At 39.9% G+C, this 16,145-nt stretch overlaps 1 protein-coding gene and 1 long non-coding RNA gene across 5 annotated transcripts in view; one reads left to right on the plus strand and one right to left on the minus strand.

The window, feature by feature from the left end:
- The window catches only part of mcc (MCC regulator of WNT signaling pathway), a 109,484-nt gene that overhangs the window by 38,014 nt on the left and 55,325 nt on the right, over nucleotides 1–16,145 (minus strand). For 3 of the 4 annotated variants that reach the window (XM_058382813.1, XM_058382809.1, XM_058382811.1), the window contains exons 7-10: nucleotides 14,508–14,597; nucleotides 11,605–11,753; nucleotides 2,397–2,537; nucleotides 763–863 (exon numbers count right to left, since the gene is read on the minus strand). In XM_058382813.1, the coding sequence (XP_058238796.1) occupies nucleotides 763–863; nucleotides 2,397–2,537; nucleotides 11,605–11,753; nucleotides 14,508–14,597 (481 nt within the window). The remainder of the gene's footprint in view (nucleotides 1–762; nucleotides 864–2,396; nucleotides 2,538–11,604; nucleotides 11,754–14,507; nucleotides 14,598–16,145) is intronic. The other variant, XM_058382812.1, reaches the window with a different exon arrangement.
- Nucleotides 1–16,145, plus strand: part of LOC131348144 (uncharacterized) — a 36,525-nt gene that overhangs the window by 19,259 nt on the left and 1,121 nt on the right. The gene's annotated exons all lie outside the window — the stretch shown is intronic.

Here is a 16,145-nt window from a genome sequence, read left to right on the forward strand (position 1 = left end):
CCAACTTTGTGGGAACAGTTTGGGGATGACCCCTTCCTGTTCCAACATGACTGCACACCAGTGCACAAAGCAAGGTCCATAAAGACATGGATGAGAGAGTTTGGTGTGGAGTAACTTGACTGGCCTGCACAGTCCTGACCTCAGCCCAAAAGAACACCTTTGGGATGAATTAGAGCAGAGACTGTGAGCCATTCAAAAACTGTGATGTCTGCCTTTAAATGCACATACATTTTATATGAAGTTGGCCCACCCTTTGCAGCTTTAAATCTTCTGGGAAGGCTTTTCCTCTCTAGAAGCGCATTTGTGAGGTCAAACTGTTCCCACAAAATTGGGAGCATGAAATTATCCAAAATGTCTTGGAATACTGAAGCATTAAGAGTTCCTTTCACTGGAACTAAGGGGCCAAGCCATACCCCTGAATTCAATGGTTTGGAGGGGTGTCCCAAAACTTTTCGCAATATAGTGTATGCAATCTCCTGACCCACTGGTATTCTGATATAGTTTATTAAAGCTGAAATAAATCTTTCTTTTACAGATTGATTTAAAATAACTTCCAATATGAACAAATCAGATGGCCTAATTGAGTTGTGAAAAACATACCTTGAAAATATTTAGCTTAGCCTAAGTGTATGTAAAGGTTTGGCATCAACTTCACCATGATCAGTCCATCAATCCATGCCACTGCATAATAAACAATGTCTGACAACTGCTTTACACCACTGTAAATCCTTTATTTGTATATACAACATATAATATACTTACCCACAGTGCTGACTCTAGCCACTTTATATTGGCCCAGCACCAGACCAAGCTCTGTCTCTGTCAGAGCTAGCAGTAGCTCATAAGCCTCGATACACTGCTCACTGCAATAACACATAAACAGCTCAAAAATCTAAAGTGAAACTTAACAACTTATTTTATACAATTAAAGGTAATCTATATACACTGCTTAAAGATAATCATTACACTATAAGACATAGTCAATTAAACTTTACGAATATTAATCTGTCCACTTAGAAAGCATAAACGATTGATCAATTTCACTTGCTTTGCTGCAAACATTAAGACAACCTCAAAAAGGGAATGGTTTTGCAGGTGGTGGCCATAGACAATTGCTCTCTCCTTATCCTTCTTTTTTTGTTTTGTCACTACTTGTAGCATGAGGCAGTATCTGCATCCCAGTCAGGCCAGAGAATGGCAACAACTCAGCAGCAGGACAGCAGTATACTAAATTTAATTTAGACAGAAGTGTGATTTCAATATTTAACTGCATGTGTATAAAATTGTAATTATTTTCATCGTCATATTCTGATCTAATTATTTAACAGCACTGCACACTACACATAAGCTAAAGTAAAGCCTTTCATTTTAAATTTGAGGGAATGTACATCCAAATCAGGTGAACAGTGTAGCCAGTTATAACACTTTTTTGTATGTGCCGCCCCTCTTTTTTAAGGGACCAAAATCTATTGGTCACACTAACAATTGGATTTCAAAGAAAAGCTGTGAAAGTAGCTAAAAGTAAACTTTTCTGTTGTAAAGACAGTGTTAGTTCAGAGTTAGAAGGAAAAGCTAGGGAGTCAGTACCATATCCCTGTCTAACAAGAACAATATGTCTTGAGCAAGCTGGGACCAAAAGGGTAGGAGTGCAGGGCATTCCCAAAAAAATTAACATATGTACCAACAGCTCTCTGCCAACATTTTTTTAAGATAATGCAGTTGTCTCCCAGACCTGTTCAGAGAAGAGATCTTATATCACCCAAAATGTCTGTAGCCTAGATAGAAACCATGAACAGTGGTTTGTGAGTAAATGAGTCAATAAGAGAAGCAGAGACAGAAGAATTTGCAGATGGCTTTAACACAAATATGCCTACCTGCTGGAGGGTGTTCTTGATCTGGTCATGCGTTATGAAAGTGCTTTTTTTCCCACCAGGGAAATAATTTTTCTGTCATTCACCAGAGTTATCTTCTAGACCTTTTAGTGTTCCTGAGCTCAACAGTACACTCCTTCTGTTTAATAATGTGCTAAATTGTTGATGTGGCCATAGCACGTTTTTGCTACCTCTCTGATTGGTTTGTTTTGAAGTTTCAGCTTAATGATGACTTATTTCAATTGCATTCATGCTCTTTAAATTTCATATTGAGAGTCAGCAGATTCCACATGAAAATGCCACACTTGTAATCAGACTCTAGAACTTTTATTTGCTTACTTATAGGTGAAATAATAAGGGATTTAACACTCATCTCAACAGACACCATAGTGGATGAGTCTATGAATGATTAGCATGCGTCTCATAATTATTCTTTATGTGCAACCAGCAATAACACTCTAGTAGTATTATGACCTAGTGTGTGGCAGACGGCTGGTTATGACTTGTGTGCTTGTGTGTTTATACCTGTAATGCAGAGCCAGGCGCAGAGCTGTAGTATTGGACTCATATTTGCCCATCAGCATGCTCATCCTCTCTGCATTGCTCTTACATTCCTCCAGTGTGATGGTTAATAGATCATTCTGGGACTTTAGGTGCTCAATTCGACTGCAGAAACAAACAAATAATACGGTTATTATTGATAAATCTGATGTTTTTCTACCTATAAAATTCTTGAGTGAATTTCCATGGCACTGAGCTCAGGATAGTAAGAAGTTAATGTAAACTACTTTTTAATTTTGGGGGTTACAGAGAGAAAAAACAAAAAATATAAACACACTTAAAATATACCTGAATAGAGGATATAGCCACACTGACTAAATTCACTCAAAATACTACAATGATTTGGTCTGGCAAGAATACAATACATGCAGTTGGTACAAAGTAATTTCCTTGTTTCTTTTTATTATAACCTAAACTTGATGATTAAGCAAAGGATTATGATATTATATATGCAGTCTACAGCACTAAGTTTATAACTTGTCACTAAAGAGCTTGTCGCCCTCAAAAGACTCACCCATCTGCCTCTGCAAACGTCTAACCCACCTACCTCTGCTGCTCTCTTTCCCGACCCCTGCAGAAACACCCAGCCCATGCTCTCCAAGCTAACCAAAGATGACAATGTTGAGGCCTATCTGCCTATGTTTGAGAGCATAGCTATAGGAAAAAGGTGGGACAAAGTGGACTAGGCCACTACTTTCCACTTCAGGCAGGCCCATTTGAGCCCACTCTTCTTTGCAGATCCTCTCCAAGTCATTAAGGTTTTGTGGCTGACCGTTCAGCTCCCTCCACAGATTTTCTATGGGATTAAGGTCTGGAGACTGGCTAGGCCACTACAGGACCTTAATGTGCTTCTTTTTGAACCACTCCTTTGTTGCCTTGGCCGTGTGTTTTGGGTCATTGTCAGACTGGAATATCCATCCACGACCCATTTTCAATGCCCTGGCTTAGGGAAGGAGGTTCTCATCCAAGATTTAACGGTACATGGCCCCGTCCATCGCCCCTTTGATGCGGTGCAGTTGTCCTGTCAGCTGGGGATGGTGTACTTGGGGTCATAAGCAGCATTCCTCCTCCTCCAAACACGGCGAGTTGAGTTGATGCCAAAGAGCTGGATTTTGGTCTCATTTGACCACAACACCTTCAACCAGTTCTCCTCTGAATCATTCAGATGTTCACTGGCAAACTTCAGATGAGCCTGTACATGTGCTTTCTTTAGCAGGGGAACCTTGCGGGTACTACTGGATTTCTTTCTTTCACGGCATAGTGTGTTACCAATTGTTTTCTTGGTGACTATGGTCCCAGCTGCCTTGAGATCATTGACAAAATCCTCCAGTGTAATTCTGGGCTGATTCCTCGCCATTCTCATGATAATTGAAACTCCATGAGGTGAGATCTTGCATGGAGCCCCAGACCGAGGAAGATTGACAGCAAGTCGATGTATATCTTTTCTGAAATGCGTTTTTCTGGATTTTTTTGTTGTTATTCTGCTTCTCACTGTTCAAATACACCTACCATTAAAATTACAGACTTATCATTTCTTTGTCAGTGAGCAAACGTACAAAATCAGCAGGTGATCAAATAATTTTTTCCCTCACTGTATGTTGCTCTAAAACCTTTATATACCTTTCAGCATTCATAGTTCCTTCCAAAACATGCCAGCACTTTTATAGCTAATCATGTTACAGACCTGATGTCAATTAACTTTAGTTGCTAGATGTTCTCCCAGCTGAATATTTCTAAAATCTCTTACATTTTTTATGTTCTCTATGTTCTATTGTGAATAAAATATTGTCTCATGTGATTTTAAAGTCTTTTAGTTTTCATTTTATTCAAATATAAACAACATTTCCAGAATTCGGGTTGTACAATATTCATCTGTTATTCACTAAGCTTTACTCTAATAACAAATGCACCTAGAGAAAGTTGCAGCAAGATCACACTTATATCCTACTTTACTGTGTATTGCACTTTTATTTAAGAAGCTTTGTTCATACTACATCCTTTCAAGCATAACCACAAGTTATCTGATACTGGTGGAAATGAGCTTTGCCCCATATATTAAAATAAATAACTGAACAGCTTTAAAATGCACTATATTGCCAAATGTTTTGGGACAACCCTCACATCTAGTGACATCCAGTCACTTCCATGGCCACAGGTACATAAAATCAAGCACCTAGGCATGCAGACTGCTTCTACAAACATTTTTGAAAGAATGGGTTGCTCTCAGGAGCTCAGTGAATTCAAGCGTGTACCATGGTAGGTTGCCACCTGTGAAATGAGTCCATCAGATGCCAAGTCCTCAATACTAAATATTCCATTGTCAAGCTGTTAGTGGTATTATAACAAAATGGAAGCAATTGGGAACAGCAACGTAAAATCACAGAGCATGGTCAGTGCATGCTGAGGCACACAGTGCACAGAAGATGCCAACTTTCTGCAGAGTCAATAGCTACAGAACTCCAAACTTCATATTAGCTCAAGAACAGTGCATAGAGAGCTTCATGAAATGGGTTTTCATGGCCGAGCAGCTGCATCCATGCCTTACATCACCAAGTACAATGCAAAGCGTCAGATTCAGAGGAATAAAGCACGCTGCCACTGGACTCTAGAGCAATGGAGACAAGTTCTCTGGAGTGACAAATCACATGACTGCACACCAGTGCACAAAGCAAGGTCCATAAACACATGTATGAGTGAGTTTGGTGTGGAGGCACTTGACTGGCCTACAGAGTCCCGATCGCAACCTCATAGAACACCTTTGGGAGGCCTTCTCATCCAACATCAGTGCCTGACCTCACAAATGTGCTTCTAGAGAAATGATAAAAAATTCCCATAAACACACTCCTTAACCTTGTGGAAAGCCTTTACAGAATAGTGGAAGCTGTTATACAGCAGGTAAAATAAGTATAGCAATTTTTTTCAGTAAATATATTTACAAAGGTGTTATTGACATGAAATGTTCACCAGATGTTGAAAAAGTGTTAAACACTTACTGAAATTTATATAATGGCTCAGATTCTGCCAAGTGCTTCTCATTGGATGGTGCTTCAATGCAAATCTTTGGACAGTGCTTTCACCTTAACTGATTTCCCATATGATGGTAACTCCCCACCATTTCTTCCCCACCAAGTAATTAAATTCTACTATACACACAATTAAATCACAGTCTGTTTTCTTACATATTCACATTTTCTTAAAAAAAATCAAGTGGGAAAATACATACAATGGCTTAGGCAGATATATTTTTTAAACAATAAAACAAGGACATTTATGCTAATGTGATTACAGTGTTACCAGAGAATTCTGCAATCTGTGCTTGGAACAGAAATCTCAAATTTTAAAGAAGTTTTGTATTTTCCCCATTTTTATCCACAACTATATATAGAAATATAAAACAATAGATCTATTTCTTTAATATCCTAAAAAAATGACCTACTATCCAATTATGAATCAAGAAAAGTCTGAATGTTATTGGTTTAATATAATCAATCCATTTACTACAAATTATAAAGAAATCTTCTATCTGGGTTCTTAAAGAAAAAAAAAAGTATTTCCATTACATATACAGTATCTCACAAAAGTGAGTACACCCCTCACATTTTGTAAATATTTTATTATATCTTTTCATGTGACAACTCTGAAGAAATGACACTCTGCTACAATGTAAAGTAGTGAGTGTACAGCCGGTATAACAGTGTAAATTTGCTGCCCCCTCAAAATAACTCAACACACAGCCATTAATGTCTAAACCATTGGCAACAAAAGTGAGTACACCCCTAAATGGAAATGTCCAAATTGGGCCCAATTAGCCACTTACCCTTCCCGGTGTCATGTGACTCGTTAGTGTTACAAGGTCTCAGGTGTGAATGGGGATCAGATGTGTTAAATTTGGTGTTATCGCTCTCACACTCTCTCATACTAGTCACTGGAAGTTCAACATGGCACCTCATGGCAAAGAACTCTCTGAGGATCTGGAAAAAAGAATTGTTGCTCTACATAAAGATGGCCTAGGCTATTAGAAGATTGCCAAAACCCTGAAACTGAGCTGCAGCATGGTGGGCAAGACCATACAGTGGTTTTACAGGACAGGTTCCCCTCAGAACAGGCCTCGCCATGGTCGACCAATGAAGTTGAGTGCACGTGCTCACTGTCATATCCGGGGGTTGTCTTTGGGAAATAGACGTATGAGTGCTGCCAGCATTGCTGCAGAGGTTGAAGGGGTGGCGAGTCAGCCTGTCAGTACTCAGACCATACGCCGCACACTGCATCAAATTGGTCTGCATGGCTGTCGTCCCAGAAGGAAGCCTCTACGAAAGATGATGCACAATAAAGCCCGCATACAGTCTGCTGAAGACAAGCAGACTAAGGACATGAATTACTGGAACCATGTCCTGTGGTCCAATGATAAAGATAAACTTATTTGGTTCAGATGGTGTCAAGCGTGTGTGGCGGCAACCAGGTGAGGAGTACAAAGACAAGTGCGTCTTGCCTACAGTCAAGCATGGAGGTGGGAGTGTCATGGTCTGGGCCTGCATGAGTGCTGCCAGCACTGGGGAGCTACAGTTCATTGAGGGAACCATGAATGCCAAGACGTACCGTGACCTACTGAAGCAGAGCATGATCCCCTCCCTACGAAGACTGGGCCGCAGGGCAGTATTCAAACATGATAACGACCCCAAACACACCTCCAAGACGACCACTGCCTTGCTAAAGAAGCTGAGGGTAAAGGTTATGGACTGGCCAAGCATGTCTCCAGACCTAAAACCCTATTGAGCATCTGTGGGGCATCCTCAAACAGAAAGTGGGGGAGTGCAAGGTCTCTAACATCCACCAGCTCTGTGATGTCATCATAGAGCAGTGGAAGAGGACTCCAGTGGCAACCTGTGAAGCTCTGGTGAACTCCATGACCAAGAAGGATTAAGGCAGTGCTGGAAAATAATGGTGGCCACACAAAATATTGACCCCATATCTGATCCCCATTCACACCTAAGACCTTGTAACACTAACGAGTCACATGACACCGGGGAGGGTAAGTGGCTAATTGGGCCCAATTTGGACATTTCCACTTAGGGGTGTACTCACTTTTGTTGCCAACGGTTTAGACATTAATGGCTGTGTTGAGTTATTTTGAGGGGACAATATATAGGCCACACTCACTACTTTAAATAACCTCAGAGAAAAACTGAACTAGTGTGTGCACTCTCCTTAAATTTATTGAAACAAAAGCCAACAACAGTGGTGGATATACCACAACAAAAAATGTCAATGTTTCAATAATGTGTCATGTGCCCTTGACCATCAATTACAGCTTGACAACGACATCTCATGCTGTTCACGAGTCGACTTATTGTCTGCTGAGGCATGGCATTCCACTCTTCTTGAAGGGTGGCCCTCAAGTCATTGAGGTTCTGGGGTGCAGGGTTATGAGCCTCTACACGGCGACTCAGCTGATCCCATAGGTTTTCTATGGGATTCAGGTCTGGAGAAAGTGCAGGCCACTCCATTTGAGGTACCCCAGCCTCCAGCAGCCGTTCCCTAATGATGCGTCCTTGATGAGCTGGAGCATTGTCGTCCATGAAGATGAAATTAGGCCTGTGTTGTTCATGCAGGGGCACAATGACTGGATTAATGATATTATTCAGGAAGTATTGGCTTGTCACTGGTACCATTCACAAGACGTAGGGCAGTTCTGTATTGAGTAGACACACCTGCCCAGACTGTAACACCACCACAACAGTGGCTGATGCATAGCACTCTCCTTGATGTCACCAACATCATTGGCGGCCATCATTTCTGCTCAACGTGAATCGACTTTCATCAGAGAACAGCACTGAGGCCCACTGGTCCCTTGTCCAGCTGGCCCATGCAAGACAATGACGCCTGTGCTTGGTGGTGTGGTCAGGTACCCTTGTAGGTCGTCTAGCATGCAGACCATGCTGATGTAAACGGTTTCGAATGGTCTGACGTGACACTTGGGTGCCTCTCACCTCCCTTAAATGTGCCTGGAGTTGAGTGGCATTCATCATCCGGTTCCGCAGGGCACTATTCACAATGAAGCGGTCATCAACGTGGGATGTGGCCAAAGGACGTCCACTTCTATACCTTTCTGTGACTCTTCCAGTCTCTCTGTATCTCTGGCACAACCTGCTTATGACACTCTAAGCTCAGTGGCCACTTCCCTCTAAGAACATCCTGTTTGAAGCCTCGCAATGGTGAGGTACTGTTGATCAATTGTTAGGTTGTCTTGGTCTCATGATGTCAAAATGTGAACAGCATGATGAAGAGGACTGTTTAAATACCAATTCTAATTGAACCAGAAAATTTATTGGTCGATTCATGGATCAAACACCAGTTGTGAATTTTGCTGTTAAGCACCTTGTTAGAGAACAGCAAGTTATGCAAAAAGTACTGAAACACTAAACAGTTGTGTACACTACTCACAAAAAGTTAAGGATATTCGGCTTTCAGGTGAAATTTCAGGATGCACCTAAAATACACTATAACCTTTACAGGTGAACTTAATTTGACCTTCTCTACACTTTTGAATGCACATGTCCAGCTGTTCAGTGTTTCAGTACTTTTTGCATTTCATGGGTTTTTATTGACAAATATTCAAAAATCACCATGTTCAGAATTATTCATACCCTTTATTTTACAATAGAAAAGCCTTTGTTCTTAATGACGGCCTGCAAACGCTTCTTGTATGTCTCCACAAGATTTCTACAGGTCTGCTGCAGAATGTTTCCCCTCTCTTCCTTTGCAAAAGCATCAAGTTGTTGGAGATTGGCCCTGTTGGGAGATCATAGCCCTAACCTGGATCTTCAACTCTCTCCACAAATTCTCAATTGGGTTCAGGTCAGGGCTATGACTTGGCCACTCCAGAACATTTATGTTGTTGTCCCTGAACCATTACTTGACCACTCGCACCATATGCTTCGGGTCATTATCCTGCTGGCAGGTTGAGCTTGTGTGCTCATGCCACCAGGTTTTCATCACAAATCTTAACATAGTCCTCCTTTTTCATGATACCATCGGTCTTAACAAGGTTACTTGTACCACTGGCAGAGAAGCATCCCCATAGCATGGTGTGACCACGGCCATGCTTGACTGTTGGGATGGTATTCTTAGGATTGAAGGCTTCTCCTTTCTTGCGGCAAACATATGCAACATCCATATGTCCAAAGAGCTCCAGTTTAGTCTCATCTGACCAGAAGTTTGGATCTCTATCTAGGTGACCCCTCGCAAAGGGCAGGTGTGCATCCCGGTGTCTCTGGGTAAGGAGTGGTGACTTTCTGGGACGATGTCCATGAAGACCAATTGATGCAGAATTCACTGAACGGTGGATCTTGATACCATCTCCCCTGCTTGGTTGAGGGTGTCTATTAGAGCTTTGCTGGTGATACGGGGGTTGTTGTTTGCACTGCGGCAGATCTTTCTAGCAACTCTAAAGGATACTGTGCGCTTCCTGCCACTCCCATCCAGGTTTTTAACAGTGTTGAACATCTTGTACTACTTGATGATACTCTGTATGGTTGATACAGAGACATCCAGTTCTTTCAAAATTGTAGCTTTGTCACCACTATGGGCATTGACAATACGAAGATCATGACTGAGTTTTCTTCTTGGCCATGGTGACAGTGACTGAGAATAATGAAAGCTTTTCCCCTTAATTATACTTTACAGAGCAGTTGTTACCATTTAACATTATTAGGCCTTAATTGATTACACCTAAATTGATTATAGTTACTGGAGTGTGAAACCACATGCATTTTCACAAAAGAAGGAATTTTTTCTGAGATTGAGAATAGGGTATGATTAATTTTGAACAGGTTTAAAAGAGAGTCTCTGGCCATATCCATTGGTATACAAATGAAGTTTAGCTAACACATATGTGGGGTTGTGCATAGCAACTAATATATATATATTGAATACAATGGAAGTTTCACCAAAGTAGTTTTTATGAATTAAAAAAATTAAAAAGTATTGATTTGTCCAAGGGGTATGAATAATTTTTGTCACAGTTTGTGACAATTTCATGGACAATTACCTGCTCCCTTTGTGGTATCTTTGTGGGAACAGTTTTGGAATGTATATATACGTATATAAATATAGATAGATAGCGCAGCTGAATTGGCCTCATTCAAAGTAAGACATTTCTACCCTACTTTGTGACAAACATGCTGTAATACCTGTGCAGACAAAGCTGGCAAATTTGTTGCTGAATTGCGTTTAGCATTTGTTTCACCTCTCTGACCTTCTCCTACAGTCTCACCCTGACTGTCCTGTCAGTGCTGGATTAAAAACTTTGTTTTTAGTATTAGTATTAAACTAATATGGTTTGAGTGCTTACTTCTATCTCTCTATCTTGCTTATACATTTCTTAGGACTAAGATGGCTGTTTGTTTGAACACCTTTGGGTTACAAAACATGCATTTTGCTTACTCATGAATGTGCACCCTTCTGTGGAGAAATAAAGGGTCTCAGAAGAACCATCTCATTTGACAAAATCTTAAATAATAGATGATAAAGGCAATGGGATATACTGCTGGTAACCTCTTTCTGATTGATTTCTGAAGTTAGAGACTGTGGAACAGAATTCTGAAGACCAAAAACGCATCAGGGTTTTTTGTCACTCCTTGACTGCTCCATAGTGTGGAGCATTAATTAGTTTGTGTAAGTCTAGTAGATCAAAAATAGTGCTCATATTAAAGATCCTTTTAACATGCTTAGCACCGTTTTATTATATTGTATACAGTTGTGAAAGGCAAATGAATTATGATTTAATAGGATAGAATCTGATTGTTGAGGCTGTTACCTCTTAAAGTTTCTTCTTTATGTCATCCCATGGAGATTTTGCCTGCCACTCTATTTATTAAGCAAAAGTTTCTCACCCAACCTCTAAATTGCTCAGAAAATCTTACCCATTTCCTTATAAAGTGTACCTGAGAGTGTGTTTTTAAATGCAATGCAACTGCCATGCCATATATTGAATTTGTGTTTATTATAGTACTGTTAAATAGCCTTTATAAAAGCTTTTTGTGATAGAAAATCCTTAATCTTTGAAAGCATCTTTGTTTTACTGAAATTCTGCTAGAGTTTTTCGTCTGTTTAAGACATCTGCACAGTACTCTGTGTGTAGGGGGGTTTGGCTGGCTGTGTGCATGCCCTGAACCTGTGTAGACGCTCGGTCTCAACCTCAAACTCCCGGATTTTGTTATCCGAGATGGCAGAGCCATGAGAGTAAAGTGTCTGGAAGATCTCCTGGATGTTAGAGCAGTCCTGCAGAGAGTGTGCCAGATGATCCTCTACATTACTGGACACCTACACACACACACAAAAAAAAAAAAAAAATTCTGGATTTTATTTTCATTATAATGGTGCAGCTATAAAACATAAAATCTCTGTCATATATGCTCTGTATTTTTGTAACTGTTTTCATGTGTGCTTTTGTAGAAGTCATTTATATATGTCTTTAGTATTTAAATAGCCATATTATAAAGGGCATGTCCTGTTAGATTTAGCTAAAAATTTTAATTATTCTTATTTGTTATTGATGATATAATTTACCCTGTTGCATTCAGTTAGTTTGGTGAAGCTGTCTCCTGTTGGTCACTCCAGCCACATTTGCACAGTTCATTTCTGACCACAAAAATTGCAACTGGTTAAGAAAAAAAACTGGCTTATACTTGAAAGTCGTAACACACTGGCTTATGTACACTCAGTGTGATGAGCTCATACATTCAATAATGTTAATTATGATATTGTGCAGTAAAAACCCAATACCATTGTTACCATTGCTGACACTAATGTTCTACCAAATTATTGTCATCAGTGCAGATAAACCATAATAATGTCCCTTTATGTGATCTAAAGGAAAACCACGTGAGCGCTAACTAAAGAAAATTTGTTTTGCACATAAATAGTTCATTCTGTCAATTGCTATGCTCTTTTGTATGCGTGTGGCATTAATTTCAACTTTCTTCTGACTATAAGGAAATACTAAACAGCTTTTCTCAGTGCTCATGATTGTATTGATGAAACATACAACAATCAGGCATAATATTAAAACCATCTGCCTAACATTGTGTAGGTCCCCCTTGTGCCACCAAAACAGCTCCGACCCATCAAGGCATGGATTCCATAAGACCTCTTGTGATATCTGACACCAAGACTTTAGCAGCAGATCCAAGTCCTGTAAGCTGTGAGGTGGGGGTGCAAAATAACTTTAGCCATTGTTCTAGTCTATGAGGTGCATGTTATGGCTTCACTTCTGGGTATCAGCCAGCACAGAGCCACCAATAACAGGTGGAATTAGTTCTGGTGCACCCTGGCTAGGACTCCTGGAAGCAGAGCTATCAAGGAAAAGATGTATAGACTGATCCTAGGCCACATCTGCACCATGGTGTCCAGCCCCAAAAGAGATGGATGTATGAGGCCGAACCAGAGTGGACAGTGGGTCAAGACCAATGCACAGTGGGCCCCCTTCAGATCATTGCATGGTAGCTCCTGAGCTGCGGGAGAAAGTGTTTCAATGCCAGAAACACGAGTGGGAGGAAGCATACTCTTCTTATGCTTCAACCTGATCCCCAAGCACCTGACATGGGCAAGCACAACATCTCAATGTCTGTCTGCCAGTTCTTTTGATGGGGTTAAGATGAGCCAATTGTCAATGTAATTCAGTACATGGTTGCCCTGGAGATGCAAAGGAGCCAGGGCTGCATCCATGCACTTCGTGAAGGTGCAAGGAGTTAGAGCTAGACCAAAAGGAAGAACTCGATATTCATAGGCAAAAAGCGAACCTGAGAAACTTCTTCTGTTCTAGCTAAATCTCAATATGAAAGTATGTGTCCTTTAGATCTATCATGATAAAGGAGTCCTCTGACCTGATTTGTGATACGATGAGTTTGACAGTCAGCATCTCGAACCTTTATGTCCTCACAGTATGATTGTAAAAGTCTGAATTTTAAGGCTGCCTCTGTATGCACTGCCCAGCCCCCCTATTTTTGTGATGGAGGCACAAGCAGCTACACTTGCCTTCTGCTCATCTTTATGGGGAGCTAAGCTGCAGCTGGGAATGACTGGTCGGCACCCAATTTATGCTACAATAGTTGTTTTGAATCTGTTTTGCTCAGATCCTTACACTAGCTCATTTTCCCCAATTCCAACACATCAAACTCAAGAACTGGCCTTTCAATCGTTGCCTAACATATCCTATACTTCCCATTGTGACAGGTCCCACTGTAACAAGATAATCAATGTTATTCACTTCATCTGTAAGTGGTATTAATGTTATGGCTGTTTCAATTTATCAATATTTTACATATATATTTTAGTGGTTATTTTTTATTTATGTCACTACCTCCACTATTTATTTTCCACTCTAGCATTTATCTCTTAGAATAATTAAAATTATAGGTATAAAATTATATCAGCTTTTCATTCTCACACCTTTTATCCTTAAAAGCTATATTAATTTCCATAATGTGAAAATATAGAAAACGAGCAAAACAAACCTCAGACTCAAAACCCAAATTGTGAATTTTGTGATCTAAACAACAGATGGCAGTGCTACTTTATGGTTAGAAAATTGCTATATAATGAATGCTAAAAGATAGAGCAAGATATACAGTATACATACATGCATGTCTGTGATTCACACAAAGCACCTTAACTGAACCACATTATTCTGCGATTCTGCTACCCACATGAATCCTGTTCTGTCTATCAAATTCTCTTTGTTTCAGTAGAGTGGCTCTGATCATTATGAAAGCTAACTTGATGCATATAATATTTGAATTGTGCTACATGTCCTGTGGTCCTGTAGACTGGCATCCTCTCCCTTTCTCCTTACAATGGTGCACAACCCCCCCTCTTGCTTTAGACTAGCATGCAACTCCTCTCTCCATATAAAAGCACTCTCATATTCAATCAATCTTTATCTTTAGATTGGTATCTCATCCAATTCCTTTAGACTGACCTCTTTCTCCCTTTAGAGAGGTTCTCCACAGATACTCTCCCCAAATTTAAAGTCTCTCACCTTCAATGAGCACCTAAACCCTCTCAGTTTCTCCTTACCCCAATACTGCTAATCTCTGAGTCCTGCTTGGCTCTTTCCATTGATGATGACTCTGGCAACATTTTGGAAAGCTTTACTCTCTCTGCCACCTGCAAGATATCAAGAGAAAAAAGATAAAAAGATATATATATATATATATATATATATATATATATATATATATATATATATATATATATATATATATATATATATATATATATGAAAAAGCATTTTTCTATACACTATATTGCCAAAAGTATTCGCTTTTCACAGGTGTATAAAATCAAGCACCTAGGCATGCAGACTGTTTTACAAACATTTGTGAAAGAATGGGTCGCTCTCAGGAGCTCAGTGAATTCCAATGTGGAACTGTGATAGGATGCCACCTGTGCAACAAATCCAGTCGTGAAATTTCCTCGCTCCTAAATATTCCACAGTCAACTGTCAGCTGTATTATAAGAATGTGGAAGTGTTTGGGAACGACAGCAACTCAGCCGCGAAGTGGTAGGCCATGTAAACTGACGGAGCGGGGTCAGCGGATGCTGAGGCGCATAGTGTGAAGAGGTCGCCAACTTTCTGCAGAGTCAATCGCTACAGACCTCCAAACTTCATGTGGTCTTCAGATTAGCTCAGAGAAAGGGAGAGGATGCCAGTCTACAGGACCACAGGACATGTAGCACAATTCAAATATTATATGCACCAAGTTAGCTTTCATAATGATCAGAGCCACTCTAATGAAACAAAGAGAATTTGATAGACAGAACAGGATTCATGTGGGTAGCAGAAACGCAGAATAATGTGGTTCAGTTAAGGTATATATATATATATATATATATATATATATATATACACACACCTTTTGTGTATATATATATATATATATTTGTATTTAAAACAAAACACTGGCATATATGCTTTTTTATAACATTAGATGGATACAAATATTTTTTTTTTATCATAATCCTAACTCAAGAGTTTGGTTAAACGGCCACTGTTGTTTGATCTTGGGATGGGAACAAGACAAGGAGATGCTATGTCCCCTGTTTTGTTCGCCCTAAGCATTTAACTCCTGGCCGAGAGCATAAGATGCAATCATCATACAAGAAACAGCTGATGTCATAAGATTGCCCTCTATGCAGACAACATACTATTACTTATTGAAAATCCAATTTCTTCAATACCAGCTGTCCTAGACTGTCTAGAAGTACACTATATTGCCATAGGTTTTGGAACATCCCTCCAAATCATTGAATTCAATTATTCCAATCACTTCCATGGCCACAGGCACATAAAATCAAGCATCTAGGCATGCAGACTGCTTCTACAAACATTTGTGAAAGAATGGGTCACTTTTAGGAGCTCAGTGAATTGAAGTTTGGTACCATGATAGGTTGCCACCTTTGCAATAAGTCCATTTGAGAAATTTCCTCACTACTAAATTTTCCAAGGTCAACTGTTAGTGGTATTATAACAAAGTGAAAGAAATTGGGAAAAACAGCAACTCAGCCACGAAGTGGTAGTCCTGGCTGAACTAGAGTCCAAAGTGAAAGAACTCCATCTGGAGGGTTCAGAGTTTCTTTAAATGCAATTCATGCAATGCATTTCATTCACCCTACTCATCTACTAAGCAAATACTGTATAGCAGGAAAAATATG

This window comes from Hemibagrus wyckioides, linkage group LG28 (genome assembly GCF_019097595.1).
Source record: "Hemibagrus wyckioides isolate EC202008001 linkage group LG28, SWU_Hwy_1.0, whole genome shotgun sequence".
Classification (NCBI taxonomy): Eukaryota; Metazoa; Chordata; class Actinopteri; order Siluriformes; family Bagridae; genus Hemibagrus; species Hemibagrus wyckioides.